A 23,831-nucleotide genomic window follows, 5' to 3' on the forward strand; every position below is an offset into this window, starting at 1 on the left:
TAGGTATGACCCGGCCGGGGTTCGAACCCACGACCTCCCGCTCACTGGGCGGACGCCTTACCACTAGGCCACCGTGTTGCGGTGTATGTGTGTATGTCTCTGTGTGTGTGTGTGTGTGTGTGTGTGTGTGTGTGTGTGTGTGTGTGCGTGCGTGTGTGTGCGTGTGTGTTTGTGTGTGTGTGTTTGTGTGTGTGTGTGTGTGCGTCTGTGTGTGCGTCTGTGTGTGCGTCTGTGTGTGTCTGTCTGCGCGCGTATTTGCATATGTGCATGCGTATACGTGCTTGTGTTCGTTGCAAACCACACAACGGTCAGTTCGTGATCGCATTTCCCTATCTCGCTATGTAAACTTAAAAATAGAAACTATCACAGAAAGTGATTGTGTGTATAATAGCTGTGCAAATCTAGTCTCTCATATTCTTGTAGCAGGATGTATTATCTCAGGCCGCACAAAATGGTGAAAACGTCCACATTCTGCGTCCTTTTGATCCTGAGTTTGTACACACTCCAAGGTAATGTTTTAACATCTAATATATTCGGGAAATTATGTGCTCTGTCTGTGGAGGGTTGGGGTACAAGATTGTGTGTATTTCTGTATGTACGTATGCTAGGTTGATTTGGCGTGTGTGTAAAGGTGCGTATGTCAGGCTGTAACCATAGTTTGTAACTAAAGGTCGTACTGTCTGTCTTTTGGTGTGTGTATGTGTTGAGCATAGTGCCGGAAATGAGTTAACTTTTTCTGAATATATTGAATGTTCACTATTGCTTTCGAAACACGATCTCGTCCTTTCTATGATTTCAATTTAAAGGTACACTCCTTCACCCACCCACCCCCCCCCCCCCCGGTACACGCATCCCACACACACACCCCCACACACACACACACACACACATACACACACACACACACATACACACACAAACAAACACACACACACACACACACACACACAGTACCACACTTGCATTTTTGACATTTGTTTTCACGACAATTAAGGCTATTATTGATTGATTGATTGATTAAAGGCACAGTAAGCCTCCTGTAAACCATCACAGATACGGTCAGGCTTTTACATACATGCAGTACAAACACCCTTTCATTTAAATACTCACCGATTGAGAACATCCTAGGTGCCCTCCGTAAAGAGCGAACCGTGGATTTTCAAAGAATTTATTTTTGCGTGGTTTATCTTACCCCTGAGCCATCGTGAACCCGTGTGATCCAGTTTCCCTTTTTCACAATGTAGTCGTCAGATAGTCATTTGAATGCGACTCGATGTGAGCTTATTTACAATAGCACGTTTTTATGCACGAAACAAACAGCTGTGGTTCACAAGAACTCTGGCGATGGCTTTTGACTGTTGAGAGGAACGGCGATATGCACTGATAAACCGTCGTCTGCTACGACCCTTGCGTGACCCTGCTTCCGGGCTTTTCTTTTTTCAAACTTTCACAACTTCGAATTGTACTGATCTTGTCTTGATGAAAAAAGAATTTTTTTATGATTAAAGAATGTTTGTGTAACAAGCTGTCAATTTATTATTTAGATTTTAAAAGTTAGGTCTAGCGCAAAAACGCACCACGGTCCAAAAACATTTTGATAATCATCGATTCACGGCTATCGCCAGTTTACATCGATAGAATGAGACCCGAAGGGAAGTAACTCAAGTTTGACCTGAGTTCAGGATGGGTCCAAAAAGTGTTCGAGACAATCTGCAAAATTAATTCTTTAAAAATTGCTCGCTCTTTACGTAGGGCACCTAGGATGTTCCCGTACGCGTTTGGTGAGCGTTCAAATGGAAGGGTGTTTGTACTGTGTGTAAAAGCCTGACAGTATCTGTGATGGTTTACAGGAGTCTTACTGTCCGGGCGTGAATTCCGGTATTCATAACAGCCGTCCAGCACCAAAACGAGGCGCCATTGTTGTTGAGGACCAAGTCCACGAAAATAAATTCTTTGAAAATTTCTCACGCTCGACAGAAAGCAGCCAGGATGTTCCCGTTCGGTGAGCGTTCAAATGGAAGTATGCTTGTACTATATGTAGACGCTCGGGGAGCTCTGTGATGGTTTACGGGAGGCTTACTCTGCCTTTAAGTAGTAGTAAAATTGATATTAAAAGTCCTACGGTTTTTTGCCATTAAGGACTTGAGTGTTTGTCCGCTTTAAAAAAACAATTTAAAAATAAAATTTAAAAAATAAAAGAGGAGGGCAGGGGGTGAGGTTGAGATGATGATGCTCTGTGGAATTCGTTAAAATGAAAAATAGGTAAGATGTTTCTTAGTAAGAATTATAAGTCTGTATTCTATATCCTGAATAACGGGTTTGTAAAAAGATTTTTATTCAAAACGAGTTAAAAGGTAGAACCTTTCAGGTTCACCAATAAAAGCAAATAGATGAGCAAGTAATAAGAACACGAACAATAAATCTCAAAACTTCTTTAAAATAAAAAGGATTAAGATGTAAGCCACGAAGGCCGTGGTAAAGAAATATGTACAGTTTGGCGACTAGCGCCTCCGTAATATGATTTGTAATTCATAAGCTATGATGCAGCTAGTGCATGCTCCGCCGGAGCATATTAAAGAAGAATATGTAGGTGGGTGGGGGGAGGGACACAAGTCACCAGCCGAACCCCAAGCCTTAGAAAAGGCAGGAATGTCATAGTAATAAGTGATGGGAGAGAGACCGCAGTCTCCGACCTTATGCCTCCATACAGTTTATTGATTGATTGATTTATTTATTACCCTATTTATTCACTCCAGCCCATGGCGCCCTCAAGCTGGCCAGCTACTACCGTGACCACATGGTTTTACAGCGAGGACCGCAGCAAGCCGTCCTATGGGGCAATGCAGACACAGAGGGCGACACCGTCACCGCTCAGGTCATAGGTCAGGGGTCAGCAGTCAACACCACCGTGCAGAACGGGAATTGGAAACTGAAGCTGCCCGCCATTAAAGATCCAGGTCCTTTCGTGGTGAACGTCATTTCCGGTGATGGCGGTCACGTGACGCTGAATGACGTGCTCTTCGGCGACGTTTGGTTTTGCTCTGGGCAGAGCAACATGGAGCTAGATATGAATCAGGTGACGAAAATAACGTTGTTTCCTTTATGCCTATTTAGGTTGTGTAAAACAACAACGAAACGATGTCGGCATGTTGTGAAGAGGAAGGGCTCCTAATATGGACCACCTTCTGTTCTGACAAACTAACGGCGCTAGAGCGCTCAAAAAAGTTTTATTCGCTGTATTCACCCTCTCTGGATAACTTGCACATGTCAAAACAGTTGCAGAAACACAAATCTCAAAACCGTTGGGCTTTTTCTCTTTTTTTCACTGTTGGCAGCGTTCACTCTAAATTTGCCGCCTAAAACGGACTCGTTTCTGTCCACAGCCAAAACTTTTATCACACAAAAATTGCTATATATGACAGCTAAGACCGCATTTGTTACATTTTAGTAGTGTTGACCCCGAGTTTCCACAGCAAACAAAATATAATAGCAAAATATCAAAGTATGTGCGAGTTCCTTAATATGGACCACCTTCAACAAATAGAAAAAATGAAAAGCTAAAGGCTATTTTCATTAGTTCATTAAGAAGCTTGCTGGAAATAACCTATAACTAACCCTCGAGATTTAAAAAAAAATAACAAAAAGTCTTCTTTTCGTGGAAGTTGATAATTTCACTTATTTTCACTCTGTTTTTGATAAGCTTCTTTAGTTTCCTGGTGTGCTTCAAATAATGCTCTCATCAACCCGAAACAGATAGATCTAAAGCATATTTAAATTTGTCTGACTTGTACACTAAGTTGTATCATGTTATTTTGAAGTATAGGGGGCTTTTTACAGTGATTCGTGAAGGCCGCTTCACTGGTCTATATTAGGCGCCCATGCTCCTAATATGGACCATTTGTGATTTTTTTTCTGTATTTAATTTTTGTTGAATGTCTATCAAAGCTATTTCACTCTAATTAGGCCTAACGGTTAACCTAAGAGAGAAGGACTACGAAACACAAAATGAAACTTCTTCGCAAGAAAACAAGCTAGTTATCAGCATGAAACAAAAAGTGGTCCATATTTGGAGCCCTTCCCCTACATCTTGCGGAAGTTCTCTCTTGCGTTGCTCTTGTTTTCTTTTTTTTCCCGAGTTTTCTTTTTCTTTATGTTTTGTCTTGTTTCTTTGTTTGTTTTTTGGGGGAGGAGAGAAAAACAAAAATGCATGAAATTTTCTTTTTTAAACACAACAACAAACAACACTTGCGGAATACGTCAACAATTTTTCAGTATTTTTACATTTAGTCAAGTTTTGACTAAATGTTTTAACGTAGGGGGGGAATCAAGACGAGGGTGTGGTGTATGTGTGTGCGTGTGTGTGTGTGTGTGTGTGTGTGTGTGTAGAGCGTTTCAGACTAAACTACTGGACCGATCTTTATGAAATTTGACATGAGAGTTCCTGGGAATGATATCCCCGGACGTTTTTTTCTTTTCGATAAATGTCTTTGATGACGTCATATCCGGCTTTTTGTAAAAGTTGAGGCGGCACTGTCACACCCTCATTTTTCAATCAAATTGATTGAAATTTTGGCCAAGCAATCTTCGACAAAGGCCGGACTTCGGTATTGCATTTCAGTTTGGTGGCTTAAAAATTAATTTATGACTTTGGTCATTAAAAATCTGAAAATTGTAAAAAAAAAAAAAATTATAAAACGATCCAAATTTACGTTCATCTTATTCTTTATCATGTTCTAATTCCAAAAACATATAAATATGTTATATTTGGATTAAAAACAAGCTCTGAAAATTAAAAATATAAAAATTATGATCAAAATTAAATTTCCGAAATCGTTTCAAAAACTATTTCACCGTATTCCTTGTCGGTTCCTGATTCCAAAAACATATAGATATGATATGTTTCGATTAAAAACACGCTCAGAAAGTTCAAACGAAGAGAGGTACAGTAAAGCGTGCTATGAAGCACAGCGCAACCGCTGCCGCGCCAAACAGGCTCGTCACTTTCACTGCCTTTTGCACTTGCGGCGGACTACGTTCAGTTTCATTCTGTGAGTTCCACAGCTTGACTAAATGTAGTATTTTCGCCTTTCGCGACTTGTTGTTTCTTGTTGTTGCAGTTTGAGTTAGAGATTTCACAAAACAAAGAAATCGTCACTGCTGAATGTTGTACTTATTTTTCTCCACCTTCTCCAGATTCTGAATTCAGCATACGAGATCCAAAAAGGCATTGAAAAGAAAAACATTCGTTTACTGAAAGTGGCCCATGTCAATAGCACCTCGCCGCAGTATGATACGAAGTACTACATACGTTGGACAGTGCCGAATAAACGTAAGCATACTCATTGCTGTAATTAAAGTACATAGTAGCGCAACTGATACGCACTGTACATAGTTTCAACCCCATTGTTAGTTGCAAAAACAATAACAACAAACAGAAGAGCGAAAACGAGTGTAGTATGTGTAGGCCATTCTAGTACGGTATTAAAGTTTGACCAAACGACTGACTTATTCAGTTAAAAAAAAAATTTTTAAATGTATGTTTGATGAGTGTGCGTGCGTGGGAGATGCATGAGTTTGTTTGCGAGCGTGCGCACGTGCGAGCGAGCGAGCTCTTGTCTGTTTGGACACGTCTACATTTCTTGGCGCAAAAACGTTCATGTATACATCATAGCACACCTTACCGAGAACTTCCCACAAGAGTTTCAAAAATGAAACACTGTTGAATGTTACACTGCTCTCATAAGATGGTAATCAATGTTAAAATCCAACAACAAAAAAGACTGCTAACGTTCCAAAATTCAAACTCAAAAAACAAGAATGGTAGGTTACTGGTTCTGATGGTTATGCTATTTTTTTTCAGAATACCTACCGCAGTTTTCTGCCGTCTGCTTTTTGTTTGCCGAGTACCTGCAATCTCATCTCAACTATCCCATTGGACTTGTGGACTCTGCTTGGGGAGGGACCAGTATAGAGGCCTGGTCCCCCCACGATGCTGTCCAGACCTGTCCACTGCCGCATTATGAAAACTACCTGTGGGTTGAGATGTTATTGTTTCGGGTTAAGTATGACGAGTAGATGTATGTGAGTGTGTGTGTGTGTGTGTGTGTGTGTGTGTGTGTGTGTGTGTGTGTGTGTGAGTATGTGTGTGTGTATGTGTGTGTGTGTGTGAGTATGTGTGTATGCGCGCGTGCGTGCGTGCGTGCGTGGTGTGTGTGTGTGTGTGTGCGCGCGTGCGTGCGTGCGTGCGTGGTTGTGTGGGGTGGGGGGCTGGGTGAACTGTCCGGTTGCCTGGCTGCCTTTCTGGCTGTCTATCCATCTTCCTTCCTGTCTGTCAGGAAATCGTTATCAGCACTTTAGTTAAGTGTCGTGTGAGTATGATTGTGCGTGTATCTCTCTGTCTGTCTGCGTTCCTTTGTTCTGTCTTTCTGATATTTGATTCCAACAGTACTTTATCAGTTGATGTCGTGATCTAGTAGTTGTTACTAAAGTCTCGAAGCCGACAATGGCGTTGTCGTCAGCGGCAGAGTATTATTGTTGCAGAGAATGTTGTCCGATGGTTCCAGAAGTTCTCTACAACGCCATGGTACACCCGTTTCTTGACATGACCATATTTGGAGTTCTTTGGTACCAAGGTATGATCCTTTGCTTTAAAGTTACCTTAGTTCCCATTTTCGTATATGCGACTGGTTTTGACAGAACAGACGTGTCCACGATTTCACATAGGGTAAGAACATGCCTTCTCTTGCATACATACCAACATTCTAAATGAGTTTTGATATTTTGAGAAAAAGGCTCGTGATATTTTTGCGAGACAAGCTGGATGTCTTTGTATTGTAGACGAATGAAAGTTGTTCATGTGAATGACAGAGTTCCTTCCCTGTTCTTTTCTTTCGAAGCAAGGGGCAGTTAGCGATACGAGTCAGGCTAGTGAGACACACACGGTTATCAGAATAGTAAATACATTATACGATGACATTGTAGGTAAATGTCTCAGATAACGTTTTCTGTCAAAGGTGGGGGCGGGGATATAGCTCAGTTGGTAGCGCGCTGGATTTGTATTCAGTTGGCCGCTGTCAGCGAGAGTTCGATCCCAGGTTCGGCGGAAATTTATTTCAGAGTCAACTTTGTGTGCAGACTCTCTTCGGTGTCCGAACCCCCCCCCCCCCCCCCCCCCCCCGTGTACACTACATTGGGTGTGCACGTTAAAGATCCCACGATTGACAAAAGGGTCTTTCCTGGCAAAATTGCTTAGGCACAGTTAATAATTGTCTACCTATACCCGTGTGACTTGGAATAAAAGGCCGTGAAAGGTAAATATGCGCCGAAATGGCTGCAATTACTGGCCGTATAAAATTTCATCTCACACGGCATCACTGCAGAGCGCCTAGAACTGTACCCACGGAATATGCGCGATATAAGCCTCATTGATTGATTGATTGATTGATTGAGTCTTTTTCTTGCATCCATTGAACGTGGGTTAAAGGCACAGTAAGCCTCCCGTAAACCATCACATATACTGTCAGGCTTTTACACACAGTACAAACACCCTTCCATTTGAACGCTCACCAAACGGGAACATCCTAGGTGCCCTACGTAAAGAGCGAGCAATTTTTAAAGAATTAATTTTGCGGATTGTCTCGGACACTTTTTGGACCGTGGTGCGTTTTGGCGCTAGACCTAACTTTTAAAATCTAAATAATAAATTGACAGCTTGTTACACAAACATTCTTAAATCATAAAAGAATTCTTTTTTCATCAAGACAAGATCAGTACAATTCGAAGTTTTGAAAGTTTGAAAAAAGAAAAGTCCGGAAGCAGGGTCACGCAAGGTTGTGGTTCTCGAAGCAGACGACGGTTTATGCATATATCGCCAGTTCCTCTGAACAGTCAAAAGCCATCGCTAGAGTTCTTGTGAACGACAGCCGTTTGTTTCGTGCATAAGTCAGAGGTATACAATAACGTGCTATTGCAGATAAGCTCACATCGAGTCGCATTCAAATTACTAACTGACGACTACATTGTGAAAAAGGGAAACTGGAACACAGGGGTTCACGATGGCGCAGGGGTAAGATAAACCACGCAAATATAAATTCTTTGAAAATTGCTCGCTCTTTACGGAGGGCACCCAGGATGTTCTCTAGCGGTGAGTGTTTAAATGAAAGCGTGTTTGTACTGTGTGTTAAAGCCTGACAGTATCTGTGATGGTTTACGGGAGGCTTACTGGTGCCTTTAAGGTGCAGCGTACTTTGCACAATGAATAGAACTTCAAGTCAAAACCGTCCTATTTTAAGTAATAATTATGCTTGTTCCAGTTGCCACGCGTTCGCTAGTCAAATCAGCTTCCTTAAATTTGGAAACTTGACTTTAAACAAATCGGCTACAGTTTGAACGATCACGCCTTTTTTTCCTTCTTTCTCGTTGTCTTTCTTTCTTTTTCTTTCTTTCTTTCCTTCCTTCATTTTTTTCTTTTTCTCCATCCATTGATGTGCTCAACAGGTGAAACGAACGAGGGCCAGGACGAAATCTACAAGTGTCAGATTAAGGCCTTGGTGGACAGCTGGAGGAAGAACTTCAACCAGAGGTCACTTGGGGAAACACCTGTCGACTTTCCATTCGGTTACGTGCAGGTGAGTACATCGTCAAGTTTGGGTGTTTGTGTTTATGTGTGTCTGTTTGTCTACAGGAATCTTTTTCTTTGTCTATAATGGCAGTGTTGTTCTCGGGCCTTGGTCTTCGATCGTTGACGTATACTTTGTTTTTGGTTTCTGAACAATTTGCTTATTTCATTTTAGTTGCAAACTGCCTATCTCCAACTTTTGACATTGGAATAAGCGAGAGTTCAAGAGCTGGCAACAACGTTTTCAATCAGCACAACTGCATAACAACCCAAATAAGCTTTTGCACACCAAACAAGTCTTCCTGTATGAAAACAGCCTCTGCTGAAAAGTGCCTTACTCAGAAACGAGAACGGCAGTTTTGCTTACGTAACCGTGACAATGATTTCCGATGGTCTAAGCGTTTGTACTCTCTAACGCGTGATAGGTACCCTTCCAGTATAGCTTCCTCTGTAGTCTCACTGCAGAAATGCCTTACACTGAGTTAGGTATTGTTCTTATGGGCGTGACGTTGTTGTTTGATTTCAATAGCATAAATTTTCCAGCTGGCTACTGGTAATCCTGACCTTGTGAGCGCTCAGCCGGCCTTGCGCTGGGCCCAGACAGTGGGCTATGGCTACAGCCCCAACCCCGCTCTTCCAGACACTTTCATGGCCGTCGCTATGGACCTCAAAGACGTCGGAACCAATCCTCTAGGACCGTAAGCATTCTTTGTCTTTTTGTTTATTTATTTATTTATTTTGAAAGGTCAGTTAAAGTATGCTGCAAGGTTTAAAATAATATCCGTCGCTATGGACCTCAAAGACGACCCAAGGAATTCTCTAGGACCGTAAGAAATTGTTTCTTCTCATTTTTTTAGGACAAGTCAATTCCGGTGTGCTGCGATGTTTGAAATAATGCCATGAAGGTTCGTTTCTTTTTTCTGTGTGTGAATTTCTCACGGCTGAATCGTTTCTTGTCTTGAGATAAGTACAGATTTATTCGACTGTCATTGTTTTACTTCTTCAAGTCTGTATGAGCCTAGCATACTCCACATCTATCAATATAGTTAAGTCTAAGATAGAGACAAAATACGTGCAATATCATATTTGCTAGTAACAACGAAAACGACAATAATTACAATACATTCGACGTTAACGGGGTTTTCTGTAAACAATTTTTTTTAAATGGTGTGGTTTTTTTTTTAAACATACGAAAGAAGAAATACGACCAGCCGTAACGCTTTGCCTGCATTGGACTGGTTTTCGAATTTGATAATTTCCGTATCATTGCAACTTATATGACCGGTTGCGTTGTCCAGGTGTTTCTTGTCTTTTGGTTGCTACCGGTTTACTAAGCACCCAGTGTGATCACAGTAACTAACGTTGCAGATACCACCCGCGAGACAAGCAGGATGTGGCCCAGCGGTTAGTGCTGGGTGCCCTCAACGTGGCCTACGGGCGCAAGAACATCGAGTTCCAGGGTCCATTCCCGACAGCCTTCGAGAAGGATCAGGACCAGAAGACGCTAACCATCGAGTATGATCATGGCCACACGCCACTCGACATCAGAAGTAACGACGGATTCGATGTAAGGGTGTTTTATGTCACGGTTTCTTTTGTTTCGCGTTTACTTTGTTTGTTGTATATCCGGGGTAGCGTCACATGCTTAAAAAGGGACAGGTTGTTTGAGTCCAGTTTGACTTTACTGCCGGGTAACTTAAGTCAGTACACAGAGCTCCCAGTTTCTGACTGATGTATTAAGGCGGCTCAAGTGCGTGGAAGCGTGTGATTAAATTATCTGAAATGTGTTAAGATAGTATTTAAGATATCTCTCTCTCTCTCACACTCTCTCTCTCAGTCTCTCGCTCTCTCTCTCTCTCTCGCTCTCTCTCTCTCTCTCTCTCTCTCTCTCTCTCTCTCTCTCTCTCTCTCTCTCTCTCTCTCTTTGATGCATTTAAAACGGCAAAGGTCGTTCCACTTCCTAAAAATAAAGATGTGTCTGACCCTAATAACTTCAGGCCAATTTCATTGCTTCCTATTTTATCAAAGCCTTTAGAGAAGCACATCCAGAAGAATCTTCTGAACTACATGGAAAGGTGCAAATTATTTCACAACTTTCAATCTGGGTTTCGTCCGAAACATTCCTGTAGTACAGCTCTTTCATCACTATGTGATAACTGGCTATCGGCAATTAATCGTTCGGACATATCAGGGGCTGTATTTCTTGATTTTAAGAAAGCTTTTGATCTTGTAGATCACACATTACTTTTACATAAACTCGCATTGTACGTGAACAATCCCGCAACGTGTTCATTCTTTAAATCATATCTTGTCAACAGAACACAGAATGTTTCTATAAACGGTAAAACCTCTCCTAAAGGATGTTTAAAGAGTGGAGTCCCCCAGGGGTCAGTTTTAGGGCCTATTTTGTTTTGTGTATTCATTAATGACCTCCCCCTTCATATATCTAATTCCAAAGTTAAAACAGAATTGTTTGCAGATGATTCGACGCTTCACACAAGCTGTAGGACTGTTCAAGAAATTGAAGTTTCCTTACAGTCTAGTCTGAATGAAGTCAACAATTGGTGTAACCAGAATTATATGATAGTGCACCCAGGGAAGACAAAAAGCATGATTATTACAACAAGACAAAAACACCAGTCACGACCTCTTAAGTTAAATCTTTCTCTGGAATCACAACCTGTTCAGCAGGTAACAGAACATCGTGTTTTGGGTGTGATAGTCGATCAAGAATTAAAATGGCAATCTCATGTACATTATATTTGTCAAAAAGTATCCAAGAATTTGTTTCTGCTATCAAAGTTAAAGCAATATGTCGATATCGCAACACTAAAACTATTTTATCATGCCCACATCTTATCCCATATTAATTACGCATCAACTCTTTGGGATGGCGTCTCTGATATTCACATGAAAAAGTTAAACTCTCTACATCGTCGGGCAGCTAAACTCATGTTAAATGGTCCACAATTATCAGCTGATTTGAAGTTAAAGAATCTAAACTACCTGCCGCTAGTGTTAAACAGTTACAGTTTAATAAGACTGTAATGTACAAAGTATATCATGGCGAAGTGCCCAACTATATTCAGGACCTATTTTACAGAGTCACCGAAAGGTACGGGTCTATCAATTTTCTACCACCAATACCCAGGATTGATTTGTTCAAAACTAGTCAAGCCTTCTCTGGCTCTATGGTATGGAACTCCATTCCGTCTGTAATAAGATCATTAACCTCACTAAAGAGTTTTAAACAAGCTCTGCATAATCATTATATGTCTACCTAGATGGCTATATCTAGTCTTAACATGTGCAAGTAGCTGTCAACAATTGGCAAAGCTTTATGAATTACAAAAATATGTTCTTTATTACATGTATTATGTGGAATTTATGTTGCGATTTTCCATCATCATCATCAACATCATCATCATCATTATCATCATCAAATCATCATCATCATCATCATCATCATCATCATCATCATCTTCATCATCTTCATCATCATCATTTACACCATATAATCATTGTAAGCATTAGTGTAAACGTTGGTATTGTGTGAATTTTACCGTCGATCACTTTACATGTGTAACCTCAATTAACATGTTGCATGTTTCGCTTTTGATTTGTATGTTGCTTACTTTGTCATTTTGTGCTTACTTGTTGATTGTTTGCTGGGTCGTTCGTTTAATTTGTTTATTGTCATGTTGCTTTACTTGTTTATCATTTATTAGACATTTTTATTAGAAGTAAGGACCGGTTGTAAGAAAAGGCGTTGCCTTAAACCTCTATCCTTGAAAAATAAAGTTCCATCATCATCATCATCATCTCTCTCTCTCTCTCTCTCTCTCTCTCTCTCTCTCTCTCTCTCTCTCTCTCTCTCTCTCTCTCTCTCTCTCTCTCTCTCTCTCTCTCTCTCTCTCTCTCTCTCATCGTTGCCATGGTCATGTCATCGTAGCGGGACATCATTATTGACGTCGTTATCCACTAGCCCTTCGTCCCCACTACACCCTTCTTCTGCACCTCGACGTCATCATTTTCAAAGTTTGGCTCATAACCGGCTCCCTTTTTTGCTCTCAATGTATATATATGTTAGCCTATTTCTACAACTAACCTTTTTTCGCAAAGCTGGCTCTTATCTTTGAATCTTTGAACACTCTTACAAATGTCGCTTTCTCTCCAACTATGAAAAACACAATAAAGGTCTGCTGCAACACCTTCGCCCCAGCATGCGACGGAAACAGCACGTGGGTGAAAGCACCAATCACAGGCCACGACAACTCCCACGTGACCGTTTCCTACGCCGGATGTGGGTCGCGCCGCCTGGTGGGGCTTCGCTACGCATGGAAATCACAACCTTGCGAGTTCAAACAGTGCGCCATTTATTCCGCTGAGTCGGATTTACCAGCTCCCATCTACATCACTAAGTCACCACCGGCTTAGGACAGTATAAGGTGGAATAAATGTCAGCGCGACATGAGTAATTGTGACACTGATTTAAAGGGGATGTGCGACGGTAAGTCTGTAATGTTGAGTTGTGTGTGAAACATGCTTAGATTAGTTAAAACGACTACTGCAAAAGAGTAACTGTATGCATACTTGATGCATGCCTAGCATTGTCAATACTGAACGATGAATAAACCACTGTTAAATCAAGTGTTAAAGAGGCTGTTCTACGTTGTTAATTGGTAATGTCGAGTTGTCTGTGTGTGAACCATACTTATTGCAAACATGACTCATGGCGTTGTAATTACTGAACGATGAATAAACTATTGTTCTTGCTGCAAAATACAAGCTAACTCTTCGAGTTGTGTGTGAAACATACTCAAACGATTTGCTGAAAAGGATCTACTGAATACATTATTCGTGGCATTGTAATGTATACTGTAAGATGAAAAAAACGACTGTTCAAGCCAAAGAGTTACTTCAACTTAGTCCAAGATTTTCGAAAAATAGTGGACAACGTTTGCTTTCAAGTAAAAGCGAGAATAACTTTGATAGTATGTTCGGTTGAAACTGACTGTATTTTAAAGATTTTTTTTTTTTTGTGCACAATTAATCGTAACTGTGTCTTGGATTAAATGCGAAGGCACCGATTGTTGATAAAAGACATCAACCCTTCATAATAAATCTGAGAATAAGAGGTAGTTAGGGATTCCACTGTGTGCCTTTGAATTTAAAGTTTGGTTTGCTCGCCAAATTTTCTCTTTTTTGTCTTTTTGGTGTTTTTTTCTTAGGGGCGGGGGTCGAAATTGTGAAGATTCGGTGTAAATGTGGACAACTCCTTTCAAGTTACGCTGTGTACAGCCTTTTTGTACAGTGTGGTAAAACATGAATAAAAGTGACATAAGACGAATGTAAGCGCACGCTCTCCTTTATTTTACATGCTGAAATCTCACATTAACATGATGGTGGTGGGAGAAGCCATGACCCAAACAGCATAGTCTTCTCGTTTGTAAAACACGGTGACTTGCATGTTGTTTTTTGCTACAGTCATTATTTTCCGCAAGAAAAACAAGGTCATGAGACGGGCGTTGTTTTCGTATGTTTGGGTTGGTTGGTCGTTTGCCTTTCCTTAGTTTCTTTATTTACAGTGCATGGACTGTATCTATATCATTTCTTTCTTTCTTTGTTTCTTTCTTTACTTCTTTCTTTTTCTTAATTTCCTTTTTGCTTTTTTTATTTTCATGTGAGGTTATTATTGTTGTTGTTGTTGGTGGTGGTGGCGTTGGTGTGTGTGTGTGTGTGTGTGTGTGTGTGTGTGTGTGTGTGTGTGTGTGTGTGTATGTGTGTGTGTGTGTGTGTGTGTGAATGTATGGATGTTCGAGTGCGTATCTCTGTAATCGTTTTCATGCAGACTTTTGTTTGCGTTACAAATGGCAAGAAATACAACATAGACCAAAATGGACAAAGCAATTCTCTTAAGTGTTAAAGAAAATCAGCCTGAAACTGTTACAAATATATACGAACCACCACAGATGGATAGATGCTTACTTTCGGTCGATCATTTGACCCATACTGAATGCAATTATTTTTTAAAGGAACGTAAATGGAGAAAAAATCCTTCACTGTTCGAAAGAGAAGTTTCGGCTCCGTAACCCATGTGACAATAATGTTACGTTTGAAATCGGTCATTCATGCTCTGATCTTGGGTGAATCAAATGAACAGTGTTCTCTTTTAAGCCGCTTCAACACGAGAGAGGCCTTCAAAAACCTCCGTAGCATTGTCCTAAAACCCGTGAGACAAACACATCCAGAAAAACACATCATAAGGTGCAATTTGTAAGTCACATCACAGTTTAAAGTACAGACTGCTATCAGCGTTCCAAACTTGGAGAAGTATACGAGTATGTCTGAAACATCGATGACATCAGTTTTCCAAATTGACCAAGACTAAGGATTGTCTTCTGGTCTGGTTGGTCCGGAGGTGGCCTATCTGGGACAAGAGTTCCCTCCCACGTGTCTAGTACGTATGGCATGGTGCGGCACTTGGATTGCTGGCAGCTATAGCTTTGCAGCAGCAGTTCTTGTGCTTATGACCTTTACGTGTGAAGGGTGGCAAACCATAAAAGCCTTCTTTTATTGAGCCCAAAGTTGTCTTTGCGAATACTTCACAAAGTCTTTTTTAACAAAAATTCAGCGCCAAAGCTTCGGGCAGCGAGCTTCGTGAAGAAGACTTCGCGGGGTAGACTTCGCCCAATGTAGATCAGTCGACTCCACGAAGCTCGCTGCACAAATCATTCACACTGAATTTCGGTAATAAGACTTCGCTATAAGACTTCGCGAAGTCAAATTCGAGCTCAATTAAGGACAGCCTTGAGGAAGTTCACCGAGATTTTGATCAGTATTACGTCGTTCGCTTGCACTACTGGTCAAGACTACGACCTTGTAGATTCTTCAGTCAGTCGTTGTTCAGAATCGGAGGTCAGCAGTTTCATAAACCAATCCATTCAACCATTCGTCTTTAATCTCGAACTCGTGTTCGTGTTCTCATGAGGATGATGATAACGATTCAAACATTATCACGTAAATGTGTGCCCTTGTGAAACGGGTCACAGTGGTTGTCATAAAGCGAAGATTGGTTTACCTCGGGGGTAAGTTGAAGTATATGATCTTATGATCTTTGGTTCTGTCTATGAAATCAAAGAGATGATGAGCAAAACCAATGTCAGAATCACACACACACACGCACACACACACACACACACACACACACAAGCACACACACGCACACACACGCACGTACGGACACACACACCGCACACACACACACACACACGCACACCGGTTGGTCTTGGTCCCCGACAGCGGCGGAAGTCAAACGAGCACACCCATCACACGCCGAGGGAAGGTGTACGCCCGTTTTAATGCCTATCGCCTAGCTTCTCCGCTGAGTCTCGCAGCAATTTCTTGAACAGATGCAGGTATGTTTCGGAATTAAAGACGTGTTTTATTAGCCACGCATGCGTACCTGAACTGTCGCGAGATTTGGCGTTGATGAGTGTTGGCGAAAATTCAGGTGGAATATAATACTACGAGTTCGTTCATAGGTTCATCAAAGCTTCCTGCAAAACCGAAATTCATTCGTCACGAACGAAGTGAAGACTATCACTGTGATTCAACAGTTCCTTCCTTTTCAGGCCTGCGACTGAATAAGCATGCCAGTGAAATTGGTCCAGCCCTCGCTGAAGGTGTAACGGTCATCGTCGAAGGTCCGGAGCCAGACCCTGTGGCCGGCTTCCAGGTGTAGAGCTGTGTGACCGCTTGACCACCAAAGGCCTCTGGCGTACACGTGTGCGATCCGTCGGTTCTCCAACACCACGCTCAGTCTCGCCTGGAATGAAAAAGGGTGGTGTAATAGTTTAGACAGTGAGCTGCGGCTTCTCTGTTACAAATAGATATATAGACAGACGCACGCACTCACGCACTCATCCCCCTCACACATACGCGCGCTCGCTCACATGAAACCGGCCGCATGCACGCGCGCACCGTGACCCACAAACTGTGACACACAAACACACACACACACACACACACACACACACACACACACACACACACACTCTCTCTCACACACACACAAATATACACACGCTGTCGCCGCACATTCACGCACGCACGCACGCATGCGAGCACACACACACACACACACACACACACAAACAGATCTATACTAACCCAGACACACAGAAATAGAACCACACGTACACACACGTGCGCGCGCCGTCAGATTAGGCCATGGTTAACGTAATGGGTCACTGACTGATTAAGATTTGAATTGACCTCAAGATTGTGACTGCTCACCAGGCTTGTGATCAAGTCATTTCTCACATGTCCGTCAAGGCCGCATCAAACTAATTATATTAATTTTCAAAAATCCATTTTGAATAGACAAATAATGACATGGTTTTAGTACAATCCCTGCTGTCTGTCTGTGTGTCTGTTTTGTCATTTTCGTTGCTTTTTTTTACGCGCGTTTACGTGTGTGTGCGTGCATGTGAGAATTTGTACATTTTCGACTATTTTAAGACACTGGTTCCTCATAAGTAGGTTTGCAAACGATTATGCTGATTTATTCAACATATACATTTTATTTGATTCTTGTCTCTCTCTAACTGCGTAACTTATCTATAATAATAATAATAATAATAACTGGACATTTTTAAGTGCCTAACCTATGGCTCTAGGCCCTTTACAAAAGAACATAATACAGAATAGAACAATTAAATGTACAACCCACATAAAACAATTAACCTGTTGAAGAATCTACCGCAGTGCTAACTCTTTCTGAAACATTTGTCACCTCTTTCAACTGTGTTTGCAAAAATCTTTTCAATCGAGCCGTCGGAAGCGAATCCAGCACCACGTTGGTTAATGGAAACCCGTGGTAAAGACTGTGTGGGGCATCAAGTGATGTAAGGAACGGCAAGCACTGGATCCACACTCACTCAGCGGATAGTTATTACACCCCCGGTATAGGGGTGTGTATAGGTTTCACTCGATGTGTTTGTGTTCGCAAGTAGATCTCAAGAATGAACGGACCGATCGTCACCAAACTTGGTGAACAGGTTCTATACATTCCTGAGACGGTCCTTACAAAAATTGGGACCAGTCAAACACACGGTTAGGGAGTTATTGGTGGATTAAAATTATACAAGGCCTGGTATAGACGGACACCCCCGTTGGTCAAAGGGAAATAACCATTCTCACTGCCACCAACTGAGAAGGTTATTTCCCTTTGACGGGGGTGTAGTTCCTATCGGAGGAATTTCTTGTTTTGACACTGGATACAGGATAGGAAGTGTCTAAAGTAAAGATCATTTAGCTAGTCACACACACACACACACACCATACACACAAACACACACACACACACACACACACACATACACACACACGTGCACGTACCCACACATACACACACACACACACACACACACACACACACACACACACATACACACACACCTTTTTCTCCTGGTCTCGCTGACATGGGCTGGTATTCGCGAAGAATGCGTAGATGCCAGGCACGGGCGCAGTGAAGACGCCGTTACGCGGGTCGTACGCCGCTCCGACGTTGCTGATGATGTTGTCACACACCAGAATCTCCATCCGCGTCGTCGTCACTGGCTGGCTGAGGCAGGCGTGGAAGGCCACCAGAACATTAGACTTTCCTGAGAGAAGGATACACGACCAAATACTGTGTGAGCTAAAGCTACGGAAGCTGAGAACGGGTCATAATTGCACAGTGTAGGTAACGGCGTTGGATAAGCTAAAAAAAAACAAAAAAAAACAAATAAAGATTATCGATCTTTCACATGGTTGTATCCAAGTCTTGTTTCGTCCCGGGTCCTTTGCCCAACAGCCGTTCTCTTCCAGGCAAATTTTAGTCATAATTTTATGAGCATCATGCCTCAATCTCGTTCTTTCAAGCTCAAGCCCTTGCCCCTGCAAGTGCGATGACCCTGAACCTAAATGTACCCCAAGCCTTCCACAAAATATCAATAGGTTAGGGTACGATTAGATGGAGTGGAGTGATGTGAGAGAGGAGTTGCATCCTACTTACAAAGACAGAAAAACTGACACACACACACACACACAGACACACACAGACACAGACACACACAGACACACACACACACACTCTCTCTCTCTCTCTCTCTCTCTCTCTCTCTCTCTCTCTCTCTCTCTCTCTCTCTCTCTCTCATATTCAAACTTTTCACACTTGAAATGTTTGTTTGATTCACAGTGTTGAGGGTAGGGGGGGGGGGGGGGGCGAGGGCCACGACTGACTTCTCAATACACAGGAGACTATGCTCACCCACGAACGTCTGCAGCTCTCGGAGCTGCGTCCTGAAGCCGTTTATAAAGGTCTGAGCTTCGCTGCGGATGATGCTTAAGTCTGCCAGCACTTCGCCGTTCTTGCCTTGCAACGTCGACACTTCTTGTCTGAGTTTGTCCACCTCTCTTTTCTGCGAGGCAACGGTCTTCACCAGCTCCGAACCTTTCGTGTGCAAGACCTCCACCTCAGGTCGAAGGCTGGCCACACTGTCTATAGTTCCAACTGAAATTGCTGAAGCCATTGAAGGCCTCCTTTCCTTGTTGTGTCTGCCGCTTTTCTCCGCTGAAAGTCGAACGTTCGCCTCGGGTCGTATGCTGGCCACACTGTCTATAGTTTCAACTGAAGTTGCTGAAGCCATTGAAAGCCGTCTTTCCTTGCTGTTTCTGCCGCTTTTCTCCGCTGCCAGTCGAACGTTCGCTTCGGAGAGTCTAGCGTTCGCTTCGACTAGGTCTTTTTGCACAACTGTGACGTCACAGCGCATCTCTTGCATTCCCATTTCCAGCTCTCTCACTTGTTCTCGAAGCTTCGCGTTCTCTTTTTGCAGCACACCCACGTTAGTGCACAGTTTCACATTTTCGGTCAAAGCCGCTTCCAAATCTTCGCGGAAAGTCATCTCTTCTGCCTGTACTGTGGCCACGTCTCTTTGAAGACCCGACACAGTTTTATTCAACGTGGCGTTCTTCTCCCGAAGCTGCGTCATTTCCGTTTTGATAATTTCCACATCCGCCGCTAGTTTCGTGTTGATGTCCTGCGTGATTCGCACTGAATCGCGGAGTATGAAGTCGCTGCTGCTGAATGAATTTCGTCTGTCGGTCTTGCACACTCGTGCAGACATGTCCTCCATTTTTCTGCCCAGATCTTCAAAGCGTTGCTTCCAGTCGACGTTCTCGTCACTGTTGTCGTCTTGATAAGCCATCTGTAAGAACATAGTCGAAATCTAATTTGATTGTGAGCTGATGAGTGAGTGAAATAACGACGAATGAAGGAAGGTGTTGGAGTGAGTGAGCAAAAGAATGTGTGAGAAGACAGAAGAGGGAAGAGAGGGATGACGCCGAGATAAACAGGGAGAAGGGGTGGGAGGGGGGGGGAGGAGTGGCAGACAGACATTGAGACAGATAGACGGACAGACCGTGACACATACGGGTAGAGACAGAGACTGAGAGAAAAACTTCGAGAGAGACTCACAGACAGACAGACAGAGAGACTGAGACTAACAGAGAAACTTCGAGAGAGACAGATGGTGACAGAGACTGAGAGAGACATAGACTGAGAAAGAGATTCAGACACACACACACACACACACACACACACACACAGGGCAGGTGGGTATAGCAAGGTCTTCGTACAGAGTGCAGAAAGAGCATGCTGTTACTAACAGCGCGTGTTAACTGTCGGAGCTGTTTTACACAGAAAGTTTTGTCTGAGATCGCCACCATTCAAGGACTGACCCACCCTTTTCTTTTTTTAAATTATCAACGTCACCATTAAGATAAAGGATCACAATAGGACGTATGAAGATATAACATCTTGTTTCGAAATTAAAAAAGACATCTGAATTTTTTAGTCAGGCGAATTCTGAAATCTGAACACTAAAATCGTAATTAAGACACATAGGTTTCAAATATGTGCATTAAAGCAATCAGATTGCTGAGTTTTACGTTCACAGCATGAACTTAGTGAATCCCCCTATTTAGACACCCCCCCCCCCCCCCCCCCCCGGGCCCCCCTCCCCCAATTTAAGACTCCCTCCCTTTTTTAGACCTGAATTTCGGGCGGGGATGTAGCTCAGTCAGGGCGGGGATGTAGCTCAGTCAGGGCGGGGATGTAGCTCAGTCAGGGCGGGGATGTAGCTCAGTCAGGGCGGGGATGTAGCTCAGGGCGGGGATGTAGCTCAGTCAGGGCGGGGATGTAGCTCAGTCAGGGCGGGGATGTAGCTCAGTCAGGGCGGGGATGTAGCTCAGTCAGGGCGGAGATGTAGCTCAGTCAGGGCGGGGATGTAGCTCAGTCAGGGCGGGGATGTAGCTCAGTCAGGGCGAGGATGTAGCTCAGTCAGGGCGGGGATGTAGCTCAGTCGGTAGCGCGCTGGATTTGTATCCAGTTGGCCGCTGTCAGCGTGAGTTCGTCCCCATGTTCGGCGAGAGATTTATTTCTCAGAGTCAACTTTTGTGTGCAGACTCTTATCGGTGTCCGAACACCCCCGTGTGTACACGCAAGCAAAAGACCAAGTGCGCACGAAAAAGATCCTGTAATCCGTCCATGTCAGAGTTCGGTGGGTTATAGAAACACGAAAATACCCAGCATGCTTCCTCCGAAAGCGGCGTATGGCTGCCTAAATGGCGGGGTAAAAACGGTCATACACGTATAAAAGCCGTGGGAGTTTCAGCCCATGAACGAACGAACAAACAAACAAACAAACAAACAAACAAACCTGAATTTCCCCAATGTGTGGAGGTCTTAAAAGGGGGGTTCCACTGTAGCATTCTTGATAACTTCTACTTCGGTTTTGGCATCCACCTCATTCAGATAAGGTTATCTGCCCTTTGAAGAGTTATTCGACCCCACACTTACTATCGGGTTGATTTTCAAACGGTTAGAGGAGACAAGAGGGGTTGGGTTGGGGCTGGGTAAGCGAGACAGAAGAGCAAGACATGGAAGAATAGTTTAACTCAGTCATTGCTACGTACATCAAACAACCCCTCGAACTGCTGGTGAAAATAGCTTTCATGTATGTATATGTTACAACGTGCGTGTGAATAAGTGAGAGAGAGTAGTCGAGACTGAGAGAGAGAGAGAGAGAGAGAGAGAGAGAGAGAGAGAGAGAGAGAGAGAGAGAGAGTTGAAATGAATTGAATTGAATTGAACTTTATTACTGTATAAATAGTGTTTGGACGAATACATTTTATTTTTATTTGAAGAGACACTAACACTTATTTTATTGTGTAGGCCAACGACCCATTCAGAAACATGGTGGAAAATATATGTATTCAAAGAGGAAAGCAAAAATTGCACACACAAACAGACTAACATTGTTGAGAGAGAGAGAGAGAGAGAGAGAGAGAGAGAGAGAGAGAGAGAGAGAGAGAGAGAGAGAGGAGGTAGAGAAAGAGTTTATCAATGTCTCTGTATTTATGTCAGCGTGTGTTTGTGTGTGCGTGTCTGTGTCCAGCGTGTCTGTGTTTCTAATGGAGAACCGGACAGACAGGCTCACAGATACAGAGCAGGCAAAGAAAAGATCATGTACCACTGAAATGGAACACAAGTTAAATACACCTAAACCAAAAGAGCACAAAACCAAAACGTCCACTTACCATTTTGTAAATGTACTGAAAAAACAAGAACACCAAAACTGTTTGTCCTGCAGAATGTACAAACGTGTCACACTGAAGACACAAACTCTTGAAACTTAATTTTCTGGTGTAAGCTTATCATACATGAAACTGTTTTTTAACCGACAATCGTCACCCGTAATACATTCTCGCGTCAAGTCCTTTCTTGCAATGAGAAACGTAGCCTGTTATTGTATAAACAGTGTTTGGGCGAATCTTCCTTCCCTTTTTAACACCCGATTACAGAACTTGGCCAGACTTTGCTTTTCAAGTCACAGAGCTAATGTATAAATAGCATTTGGACGAATATACCTTCCCTTTTACACACCCTATTTGTGACCCTCCACCACGAAATGAGTCTCATGTCACCTCGCGCGGTTCTGCGCTAGGAGTAATATAAGTCCGGGGAGTGTCTGGTAACAGTGTGAGGGTCACCTTAGTCACAGGCTTATAACTCAAACAGTTTTTGCTCTTTTATAAAACGGTTTTCACCACTGGATATAGCATAAAAAACCTCTTTAGGAAAATTTAAAAATATGAAAATCATGCAAAGGTGACATGTGACTCATTCTGTGGTGGAGGGTCACATTTCAGAACAAGGCTAGACTTTGCTTTCCAAGTCACAGAGCTTTGTCAGTACTGTTCTCTGACGCACGCGGGCCGTCTGAGTATCGGATCCGTTGTAACGTTAAGAATACAGTGATTTAATAGATCAATAGATCAATAGAGGTTCAGCTCTCCCCCATATTTCTATATGATAGAACCCTTCTTTGCGATTCAAGGCTGTCTTGTGATAGTCACGGTTTTCTGTCACTGACACACACTGGAATCAAAGGGCTTTAAGGACAGGGGCGGACCACATCATTTCTAAGGGGGGGTTCCACATTAATTTTCTTTAAGGGACAATTCGACGACGCGAAGCGTTTAGTTGAGGGCGCGAAGCGTTCGAACCTCCTATAGGGGGTCAGGGGGCATCCCCCCCTCTCGGAAAATGTTGATAAAAACAAGGGAAACGGAGCAATCTGATCAGGCCAAGAAACTTCCCCTTATACATCTTCTAAAAAGTGAATTTAAGAAGACAAATTTGGATCAAAACAAGATCAATTGACCGATCTGGTGCAACCTGAGCCAGCAAATTACCCAACTACCTTCCATAACCGTCACTTAGAAGACAAAGACCGGCTCCTAAGGGGGAAATTTGATAAAAATCAAGGAAAATGGAGCAATCTGTGCAATCTGAGCCATCAGTTTTTATTTGTTGTCAAATTTATTTATTTAATCTTTTTCTCTCTCTCTTTTCTTCTTTTTTTTTAGGCTGGGGGGGGGGGTGGGGTTCCGGAAATCCCGGAACCCCCCCCCCCCCCCCTATGGATCCGCCCCTGAAGGATGTAGTAATACTAGTACATTGAAAAAGCAAAGACAGTGTATTTGTGTTAAGGGCTATTTTGAGAAGAAGAAGAAGAAGAAGAAAATGTGTTCTCATTAGTTCCATCTTACTCTCGATTTCTAGACAAGTTCGTGTTGTTAGGATTTGTGGTGTCTGCCTGTTTGT

At 42.8% G+C, this 23,831-nt stretch overlaps 2 protein-coding genes across 2 annotated transcripts; one reads left to right on the forward strand and one right to left on the reverse strand.

Moving 5' to 3' along the window:
- Positions 1-386: 386 nt before the first annotated feature.
- Positions 387-13,267, forward strand: LOC138962296 (sialate O-acetylesterase-like). The gene is made up of 9 exons (XM_070334048.1): positions 387-509; positions 2,757-3,076; positions 5,194-5,329; positions 5,861-6,032; positions 6,541-6,632; positions 8,497-8,627; positions 9,161-9,315; positions 9,986-10,184; positions 12,815-13,267. Exons 1-9 carry the CDS (start codon positions 428-430, stop codon positions 13,052-13,054), a joined length of 1,527 nt encoding a protein of 508 aa, XP_070190149.1. The 5' UTR covers positions 387-427; the 3' UTR covers positions 13,055-13,267.
- Positions 13,268-14,515: 1,248 nt separating this feature from the next.
- Positions 14,516-22,549, reverse strand: LOC138962297 (uncharacterized). The gene is made up of 4 exons (XM_070334049.1): positions 22,262-22,549; positions 18,933-19,869; positions 18,080-18,285; positions 14,516-16,445 (listed from the first exon to the last, which is right to left on the reverse strand). The coding sequence occupies exons 1-4, from the start codon at positions 22,262-22,264 to the stop codon at positions 16,248-16,250; spliced, it is 1,344 nt and encodes a 447-aa protein (XP_070190150.1). The 5' UTR covers positions 22,265-22,549; the 3' UTR covers positions 14,516-16,247.
- Between the last annotated feature and the right edge of the window lie 1,282 nt (positions 22,550-23,831).

Source organism: Littorina saxatilis, linkage group LG3 (assembly GCF_037325665.1).
Source record: "Littorina saxatilis isolate snail1 linkage group LG3, US_GU_Lsax_2.0, whole genome shotgun sequence".
Classification (NCBI taxonomy): domain Eukaryota; kingdom Metazoa; phylum Mollusca; class Gastropoda; order Littorinimorpha; family Littorinidae; genus Littorina; species Littorina saxatilis.

Excerpts from the sequence above, each read along its gene's own strand:
- LOC138962296 (XM_070334048.1), top strand. The coding sequence starts at position 428 with ATGTATTATCTCAGGCCGCACAAAATGGTGAAAACGTCCACATTCTGC. Across the intron at positions 510-2,756 it reads GAGTTTGTACACACTCCAAG|CCCATGGCGCCCTCAAGCTG; the intron begins GTAATGTTTTAA and ends TATTCACTCCAG. Across the intron at positions 10,185-12,814 it reads GAAGTAACGACGGATTCGAT|GTCTGCTGCAACACCTTCGC; the intron begins GTAAGGGTGTTT and ends AACACAATAAAG.
- LOC138962297 (XM_070334049.1), bottom strand. Across the intron at positions 18,286-18,932 it reads AGAGCTGCAGACGTTCGTGG|GAAAGTCTAATGTTCTGGTG; the intron begins GTGAGCATAGTC and ends TCCTTCTCTCAG. Across the intron at positions 16,446-18,079 it reads AGCGAGACCAGGAGAAAAAG|GCGAGACTGAGCGTGGTGTT; the intron begins GTGTGTGTGTAT and ends TTTTCATTCCAG.